Source organism: Limulus polyphemus, unplaced genomic scaffold (assembly GCF_000517525.1).
Source record: "Limulus polyphemus unplaced genomic scaffold, Limulus_polyphemus-2.1.2 Scaffold7685, whole genome shotgun sequence".
NCBI classification, from domain to species: domain Eukaryota; kingdom Metazoa; phylum Arthropoda; class Merostomata; order Xiphosura; family Limulidae; genus Limulus; species Limulus polyphemus.
The window spans coordinates 17519-28061 of NW_013673295.1; the positions used below are offsets into that span (position 1 = coordinate 17519).

Genomic DNA, 10543 nt, shown 5'->3' on the forward strand with positions numbered 1-10543 from the left:
AACTCATATTAAAGTTTTTCTTCATCACCCATTCAAGCCGTCTCTAACCATTAATTAGTCATTAATTTGTTTTTATGACGCGAAAATTGATATATGAGAACATAAAATGAAAAGTTTAACAGTATGTAAGGTTACCGGCTAAAATTATAAAGAACAAACTTGAATCGTTTTTATTGAATGATTAAGACAGTTAAGTTATTATATATTTAGTTGTTTAAATAAAACAATAATAAAGTTCAAAACAAGCTAATCATAATAACTGGTTTAATGTTCTCTTAGTTTGATAGTTTTTAATTGTTCTCTGGCGAATCATTAGAAATATTTACAGACTCTACTCATCTTATTTGTTCCGAGATTTTCATAATTTCTGCAAGTTTACAAACTAAAATTGATTTTGTCTTATTGATATTATTTGAATTTATAAAATAATTGGTATAAAATCCCACGCTCTCTCATGGTGTTGGCAGGAGCTGGGATTCGGGTCTCATCTGTGGCGCCGTCATGTGACACAAACTAAAACTATTGCATATGCCTAAGGTATGGAGATGAATTTCATTTTGAATTTGCCATAGCTTGTTTAAAACATACAATATCGGGTATCGTAGTTTATTATTTTAAATGTGTTTCATTATTTTCTGTTATTATATATTTCCTAGTTCTATGGATATATATGTACGTGTAAATTACTGTTATTCACATAAATCTGTGCATTTTTCTTGTGCCTACTCGTTCTCAAAATTAGGGTTAGCGTAGGCCTAAAACTCCACGGGCCAGTGTTCTTAAGTAAAAGTTATAGTACTACTAATAGTAGGCGATTGACGAAGATGGCATTATATTATTATTCGATATGTTTATGACGAAGAGCAAATAATATTTGTTTTTTTTTTTGTAAACATGTTGCTTATAGAAATGAAAATTTTCTTCTGTGCATTTTATATTTTTTGTTATGTAGTTTTTGTCAGTGTTCACTTTCAGATTACAACTCCGAATTGTACAAAACTACAATACAGTTTATAGGCTTATTAGTTATAACATTATATCAGATTCAAAGGTTGGTTTAATTTTGTTATGAATAATGTGGACCTTGTCTCGATGATTTAAACTTATGTTAGATATTTAAATATTAATTGTTAATATATCTTTCAACCCATTCACATAGTGTTTTTGTGGACTTTTTTGTCCGCTAGCAAGATTCGGGATGTCTGCAAGGAGAGGGGCGTTAAAACGCGCCCGAAAGGTTAGCCATTTAGCATGATTGGTTCTCGAAATAGGGTTGCTGAATTCGAATATGGGGTCGGATTTTCTGTTCCCTTCACCATATTTTATTTTGTATTCATTTCCCAAATTCTTTGCAAAATGCTATTTTTTTTCTCTTAACCTCTAGCGGTAGTTTAGGACGGGGGACCATTGTTATTTTGTATCATATACATACGAACTTATAACCTGTTTTAATGTAAAATATTATAACCTATATTAACCAAATGGCGTATTGTAAGTGAAGTAAAAAGAGGCGTGAATATAGCAAGTGCATACTTTTAAATTACATTTAATTAAATTAATTACTCGGTTTACTGACAAACTTTTGATGTACCTGTCAATTTTTAGTACGGAAAGTTTGTCTCCTCCCCTACGAGTTTATTTATAGGATCTAGTCAACAGGTAACACAAGAGTTAATAAAAAAAGACCGATGTTCTGGTATTGAAAGTCGCATTGTATCAAGATTAATAATGCAGATGGTTCCAATATAATAGAAATAATTTTTTCTAGGGAAAATTCCGCTAAATCAGCATACATTTTAAATTTGTCTAGAGCCTAAAAGGTAAATTTATTTACAAATCGTTACATATTTATTTTATCATATTGTTAACATCCTAGTGATATATTTTTAATTTTAGATAGTTTTATGACAAACACAACATCGATATGAAATGACTGTACTATACAATTCTACATATTTATAAGTTGTCAGTTAAGTACAGATGTTGACTTGTGAAAATAAACGTACCTCTTTCCCTACATATTTATAAGCCCTGTACCAATAATACCAACATGGCTTTAATAGGAACAGAAATTTGTGTTGTGCTTGTTGTAGTCACTTCCAAGAGTTCGTTGTGTGACGTCATAGCAAACATGCTACGTCACGATGTAAGGATTCATTTTAACCGACACAAAACACTCCTGCTAATAAATTCCAGCATTATTATAAATATAAGGCTTTTAACTAATTATCATTTGGAAAAAAACCATGAAGAACTAAAAGACTTGCCAGTAAGTAGTGACTGTTTATAGCTGTATAAAGCAGCCTAAACAGTAAATATATTAATTACTATATAATGTTCGAAAATCTAACAGAAACCAGTACCATAAATATGTCACGATAGTTATAATACCAAGAACGTGTACTTGTAACTTGTCAGCAGAATATAGTTTATCTGGTGATATCCTTGGATTTATTCCTTAGTGTCTTCTTTTTTTGGTGGTAAATTAGCCATAAATCATTAAGGTTTGCCAAACAAGTCACGGTGGGAGGAGAAGGCGTGCACTGCCGAGGATTGAAAGGAAGAAGTGTTACGCACTCGGATACAGAGGAAGGCAGTGATGGTGCAAGAAGTGAGAAGGATGAGAAGAGTGATCACTAGGGCAGTGATGAAACTAGGTGTAGACAAGCAAAGACCTGCGTCGTGGTTGTTAAATTTCCCTGTGGACAGCGTCGTTGTTCCGTTTCTACTCTCAGAAACAGTGATATCCTCTGGAGAAACCACCCGGATTCCACGAAGTAAGCGGATTGGCTCCACTCTGTCTTTAAGTCGTAGAATTCCGTCCTTGTCTTCCTCCACCATCTGGATATTTCCGCGAGTCTCTCGTTTATTTCGTACTGATCGAGGCTGTGGATATTCGGGACAGTAGTTTTGACACTGGAATTTGCAGAGCTCGATGTTACATTCCAGGAATACTTCCATGGTGTCTGGAAATTTAAAGGCCTGGAAAAAAGCGTATGCAATGATGCTTGCTCCACTGTTCCCTGTCTGACTTGTCATTTGCCACGGCCCCATCAGCTTCTTCTTTATTACGCAGCCTCTTGCATCTGTCAGCTGTATACCCCTACTGACGTCACCAGCATGGGCAAAACACTCTTTCACGTGTATATCAAAGTCGTTAGCGCCTTGCACGTAAACTACCGCCGTAAGGGTATCTCCGATTCTGACCAATCCTGTAACAGGGGCAGCAAATGGTCCTCGCCCAACCTGGATATCCATGTAACTATCCACCGAATCTCCGCTGTAGGTGATGGAGATGATATCCAACATGTCCACGTTAACGTTGGACGTAACGGTCCTCTCAAACTGGCCGGTCCAGAGACACCGGATATTTCGTGCAGTATCCCACACTTCTTGAAAACCGGGTTCGTTTTGGATTATTATAGTGTTCTCCAAGTATGCTTGGCCACCTTGGTTGAATTGGTCTACAAACTGGGTACCACAACGATCGAGATAAACGGTAAATTCATAAACAGATCGGCTGCTTTTCGGCGCCACATACAGGCAGGTACTGTCACTAAACAGGGAGAGAAATTATTTGCTTACAACCAAATATCGACACCCTACTTTTACTTTAAAGATAAGAAAACAAAAAAGGCAATATAGTACAACTTACTTGAATTATATTGAAGGAAATCGCGCATATTTCCAGGTAAACATTCGGATCAATGAAAGATAGAAATATATGTTGACTACACCACTGAAAATATATGTTGACTACACCACTGAAAATATATGTTGACTACACTACACATTGAAAATATATATTGACTACACCACTGAAAATATATGTTGACTAACACCACTGAAAATATATGTTGACTAACACCACTGAAAATATATGTTGACTAACACCACTGAAAATATATGTTGACTAACACCACTGAAAATATATGTTGACTAACACCACTGAAAATATATGTTGACTACACCACTGAAAATATATGTTGACTACACCACTGAAAATATATGTTGACTACACCACTGAAAATATGTATATGTTGACTACACCACTTATTTAATCAAGGAAAATGAGAGAGAACCAAACGTGACGTCTGTGTCTTTTGAATGAATAGAAATACACCAATTTTATTCACATTTCACAAGTAGTTAGCGCTAAATTCTTTACAGTTATAAAAAACACAAGTTTTTCAACGTGCCGACGTATACCGTTTATACACGCACGTGTCTAAAAAATAACAACAAAAAACTACAGAATGTTTCCAATTGTTGAGACCGTATTTTAATTATCTATATTAATTTCTCAAATTTTGTTTTGTCAAATCAGTTTTATTTTCGTGTATGAAAATATCCAAATAAACTCCTGTTGCGTGGAAAAATATACATGTGTTAACCCCCCCCAGTGACTAGAACGTAAAACCACCCGTTATAATAACTTGTCCTTTAAATGAACATGACTGTAGCTATTTTAGTCCTAACTAAAGGGAACTTTTCGCGGATTTTTTGTCATCTAGTTATAAACAAGGTTCCATGACTGTAGCTATTTTAGTCCTAACTAAAGGGAACTTTTATGTCATCTAGTTATAAACAACGTCCATGACTGTAGCTATTTTAGTCCTAACTAAAGGGAACTTTTCGTGTCATCTAGTTATAAACAAGGTCCATGACTGTAGCTATTTTAGTCCTAACTAAAGGGAACTTTTATGTCATCTAGTTATAAACAAGGTCCATGACTGTAGCTATTTTAGTCCTAACTAAAGGGAACGTTTCGTGTCATCTAGTTATAAACAAGGTCCATGAAGGATTGGCCAAGGATCGTAAACAAAATAAGTTGAGAACCATGTGGATCTTACCTGTAAAATCCTTTAGAATAAATGATTCCGTTAAAGGGTTCACTGAATTCTATTCTCACGCCCATGGTCTCCTTCTCACATTTGACTTCAATGTTAAGGATCTGAGCCATCTGTCCCTCAGGTGCTAAAGGTAGAAGCTGAGAGTCGGGAAGATTATTCTGGCTAGCTGCATTAAGGTTGAAGTTAGGGTTGATCTGCTGGGATCCTGGTCTCGCGGGGGAAAAGTTTTGTGATGTTACTTCAATCACGGAACTTCGGTGAGGAATTTGACCATTAAACTGGGATCCATCAGCGAAACTCCGCAAAAAAACCTGGCTTTGCCCGGCAGGGGGACCGTACCCCCTTGCATTCTGAGCACTAGCCATCTAAAAAAGCACACAAAAAAGTCGTTTACAGTACTCACCAAACTAATATATATATACCGAGAAGATCAGGGTTTAATTAACACTGAAATTAATTTTAATAGTGTCGCGGTTGAAATGCAAATTGACATCTGACTGATGTGTCAACACACTACTCTTCTACATCCCCTCAAAAATGCTTACAATTGTTTTCTTCCACCCCCAGTCGCCGCGTCAAACGGGGATCGTGTTGTGTAGAACTGGTAGATGTCATATCGGGAAGGCAACCATATTGTATGACGTTTCCAAACCCGTGTAGATCATTTGGCCAGGTGGTTAGTGTGCTGGGCTGCGTACCATAAGGTTCAGAATTGGAACTCTACATTTACATTTGTGAATTTGTTGGATATAACCCGTGTGGTTGTGGTGACGGATGATAAGAAGGTTACACCAGAACCCTAGAGGCCTCTGATCTGGGTGTTTAACCTATGTATTTGTATAAGGTGCCATTTAGGTCAAAAATACAAATACTGTATTAATTGCAGGCTGGCAACAACGATTATACCAAAATAAGATTTTAGGTTTCTCTGGGCTCTGTCTTTCACGTGGAATCTAACCCCAGATTTTAGCATTTTAAGTCAGGGGACACAAGGAGGAGGACAGCTACTCTTATCTGACCGAATAGTGAGATTTGACCGTCACTCTTATAACACGTTTATTTATTTATTTTTGCGGCAAATCATCATGGGCCCTCAGATCCACGGTCCGACATACTAGTTACTAGGCCACGCCCGTCACCTAGTTATTGATGGAGCAAATTTTTATAGTATCGTACATAACTGGCAAGTGAAAATAATTATAACAGGAAATTTCGAAGTTTATTTTAATACAATCTGTAACTCTTATACTAACTTAATAAAAGTTTAAAAACAGTAAATACATCCACAAGACAGTTGTATAAATCATAAAAAAACTTTAATTCTGTATGTATAATTAATTATATTAACAAATTCGTCTTAAGACTGAAATACTTACCCCGGAAAACAGTAGGATCAGCACCACAATTTTCATACTTGGTGTTCAATAAGTCCGGATCTTTCGATTGCAAGAGAAAATATATTTATTACTTGTTATTATAAAGAAATATCCAAGTAAAGAAGACAGATTCATCTTTAAAACCAAGTTTTGCTTATTCAGTAGCAGAGAAGTCACGTTTATTAACTTACTACCTTATGGTTGTCATCACGTTCGTGAATACAGGGCCTTCATGACGATAAGTGACGTAGCTGACAGGTGTGTGATTAAAGTTAGGTATCACGTGTTTGTTAATATAGGGCCTTCATGACGATAAGTGACGTAGCTGACAGGTGTGTAATTAAAGTTAGGCATCACGTTTGTTAATATAGGGCCTTCATGACGATAAGTGACGTAGCTGACAGGTGTGTAATTAAAGCTTGGTATCACGTGTTTGTTAATATAGGGCCTTCATGACGATAAGTGACGTAGCTGACAGCTGTGTAATTAAAGCTAGGTATCACATGTTTGTTAATATAGGGCCTTCATGACGATAAGTGACGTAGCTGACAGCTGTGTAATTAAAGCTAGGTATCACGTGTTTGTGGATATAGGGCCTTCATGACGATAAGTGACGTAGCTGACAGCTGTGTAATTAAAGTTAGGTATCACGTGTTTGTGGATATAGGGCCTTCATGACGATAAGTGACGTAGCTGTGTAATTAAAGCTAGGTATCAGGTGTTTGTTAATATAGGGCCTTCATGACGATAAGTGACGTAGCTGTGTAATTAAAGCTAGGTATCAGGTGTTTGTTAATATAGAGCCTCTGTTCAGTCATGTTTTTTTTATGTAAACTAGTTCAGATAAATGAACAGGGTAAAGCTACACTACAACAACGTACTTGTAAACCTACGTCTCGTTATATATATAACATATTTACTTGTATTTAAAACATTCCATTCCCAGGCGTTTAGTCAACATTATTCAAGATTCGTTTCAGACTAATGGTAAACAAAATAATGAATAAGACGGGGGGAAGGGGACAGAAAATTATAATAAAAGACAGGAACTAAATATTTGTCAGGATATAATATTGTATGCAATTTTCCTATTGGCCAACTATGTAATGTTTCACATACTTCGTCAGAATTATTATTTGTTCATAAAAGCATGGGCTGTCCATGAACAGGGTTAACGTGAATTATGGGTTATCAGCCTGTTCAAGAATGCATAACACGTGAAGATAACGCATTCCGGAGTTTTATTACGTCAGATTTTTGAAAATCATTTAGCCTTGTTTCATTACTTGATCCAGCCACGTGCCACTTCTTGTGGTGAACGAGACTTCGGTGCGTTCTGAGAAGGACAAACACGTGGACGGATTTCTCTGAAGACAGATTTGATCAAAATTTTCATTCACTTCGTTGACAGCTTTTGTTTACTTTCCTGTATTGCTCTATTCTTTATTACCTTGTTTTGGTGTATTACATAACTAACATGTAGGCCTCTAAGTTGACCAGTGGCTAGCGTGCTCGCGTTGTGAATATAAAAATTCTTTAATTTCCATCCTGTTGTCGCTGAAATGCTCTCTTCACTTTGGGGCCATTATCGCTTGAGGTAGGAGTATCCTAAAAGTGGGCGGTGGGTGTTCGAGACTACCTTCCTTCCCTCATCTTTATCAATTACAAATTAAGGACGGCTATGTGTAACTTTGCACAAAAGTTATGAAACAAGTAACCTACTCAGGTAATTCTTCCCTGTGAATTTTAAAGGCTTATTTCTTCAGACTGTAGATACACTTGTAACAATAATAAATGCGAAGGCTTTATTTCTTCAGCCTGTAGATACACTTGTAACAATAATAAATACGAAGGCTTTATTTCTTCAGACTGTAGATACACTTGTAACAATAATAAATACGAAGGCTTTATTTCTTCAGACTGTAGATACACTTGTAACAATAATAAATGCGAAGGCTTTATTTCTTCAGCCTGTAGATACACTTGGAACAATAATAAATGCGAAGGCTTTATTTCTTCAGCCTGTAGATACACTTGGAACAATAATAAATGCGAAGGCTTTATTTCTTCAGCCTGTAGATACACTTGTAACAATAATAAATGCGAAGGCTTTATTTCTTCAGACTGTAGATACACTTGTAACAATAATAAATACGAAGGCTTTATTTCTTCAGACTGTAGATACACTTGTAACAATAATAAATGCGAAGGCTTTATTTCTTCAGACTGTAGATACACTTGTAACAATAATAAATACGAAGGCTTTATTTCTTCAGACTGTAGATACACTTGGAACAATAATAAATACGAAGGCTTTATTTCTTCAGACTGTAGATACACTTGGAACAATAATAAATGCGAGACACTTTCATTGTGTTTGATGATCATACGGTATATTTACTGAGGGTTTGGAGGGGGGGGGCAAGTATCAGTAGTTTCTGATACAGCGTGAATACATCTCGAGATCAGAATGTGGAAGTATATTACTATTGATTGGCTGTACTACATATATATATATATATATATTTGTATACAGGATTGTTGAAATGATGTAGCTCTATATATTTCGGATTGGATTCTGTCGACTTTTTAAACACAATTTGATGATAATGTTGTTTACAAAGTCCTTAATAATGTGTAATAAATCTATCTAATTACTAGTCGAATTACACGTGTTTTTTACATAGAAAATGAACGATTTCGTCATATTTCGTCTTTTTCCACGTGTTGTAATACTAACGCTACGACGTGTTTGTTTACTATGCAAGTGATAATCTTGAAGTACAGGGTTGTTGTGAAACTTATTCATATTTACGTCAGGCTTAGAATAAAAAACAGCATGAACTGACTCATGTACTGTCGGAACTGTAGTAGATACATTTTACTGTTGTTTGTACAATAATTATAATATTTTACTATTGTTTGTACAATAAGTATAATATTTTATTACTGTCTGTACAATAAGTATAATGTTTTATTATTGTTTGTACAATAAGTATAATATTTTATTACTGTCTGTACAATAAGTATAATATTTTATTATTGTCTGTACAATAAGTATAATATTTATTATTGTTTGTACAATAAGTATAATATTTTATTATTGTCTGTACAATAAGTATAATATTTTATTATTGTTTGTACAATAAGTATAATATTTTACTATTGTTTGTACAATAACATATACTTATTGTACAAACAATAGTAACATATTATACTTATTGTACAAACAATAGTAACATATACTTATTGTACAAACAACGAATATTGACCCATGGACAGTGTATGTTTACCACCAAAACAACGAATATTGACCCATGGACAGTGTATGTTTATGACATCACAGGTAGTTTTACGATTCACTTACCGGTGGTCATATAATCCTTGTCCAGTAGCGACGTGAACGTCACCGATCTACAATATTAGGTTCCTTCTGATATCAAAAGATACAGTTCGTTGAAAGTAGTCCCAAATCACCGGTATTCGAGTAAGCAAGACGACATCGTCCGCTGTTCTTATAAACACCACCAGGTTAACTGACCTAAATCTCGCTCATCTCAAAGTGACGGATTTTTTTTTTCCGTTTCTGGTAACAGATAGGGGTTATGATGCTCGTGACCCAATTCATCGCCGGCCGATACCGAAGCGGTTTTTTCTACTTGGTCAAAGTTTAATGAGTTTTCAGAATTTGTTGCCACGATCTTAGACTTAACTTGCGAAGCCAGAAATAACAAGTTAAGTTAAAACTTCTCGCGGGTTTAGAGTCACGACTGTGAACGTTCTGACCAAATTAGAAAGATATTAGCTGTAACGTTCGGCTCGTGAATGTTAACTTTGAACCCCGATAATTTCATGACTGTAGCTGTTTTATGAATAAATTCAACAAAAATAAGTTACTATATTTCTGGAGGCTAATTAGGAGGGTGGGTCAACCGAAAAGGTTTTTTGCAAGAATAGTAATAGAACTGAATAAATGCTTTGTGGTAGTTGTTTTGATCTATAGTTATGTCAGATAATGACGTCATGCTTCACAGATTACAAACAGTACTATAAATTCCGACTTGTGAAAGTAAAACAACAAAAATAAGCTGAAATTCGGGGGCGTAGTCTAGAACTGTTCATTGTAAAAAAACACAGACTAGAAGTGAAGTAGAAAAACCGTCTGTATTTTCGTGTCTGTAAAGTGTAGTGGTCTTAACTAATGTTACCAGTACGGCTATGCTTTGTTCATGATATTATGTAGTCATGAAGTTTTTACCCCCTGTTGCTTCGAAGTAGGCTGAGTATCGTGAAGACTATATGCAATGTTCAGAA

General features: G+C 35.4%; 1 protein-coding gene across 1 annotated transcript; it reads right to left on the reverse strand.

The window, feature by feature from the left end:
• Nucleotides 1-1829: 1829 nt before the first annotated feature.
• Nucleotides 1830-9736, reverse strand: LOC106474787. Its single transcript, XM_013935478.2, has 4 exons — nucleotides 9597-9736; nucleotides 6230-6289; nucleotides 4854-5218; nucleotides 1830-3556 (listed from the first exon to the last, which is right to left on the reverse strand). The coding sequence occupies exons 2-4, from the start codon at nucleotides 6263-6265 to the stop codon at nucleotides 2500-2502; spliced, it is 1458 nt and encodes a 485-aa protein (XP_013790932.2). The 5' UTR covers nucleotides 6266-6289; nucleotides 9597-9736; the 3' UTR covers nucleotides 1830-2499.
• Nucleotides 9737-10543: the final 807 nt, after the last annotated feature.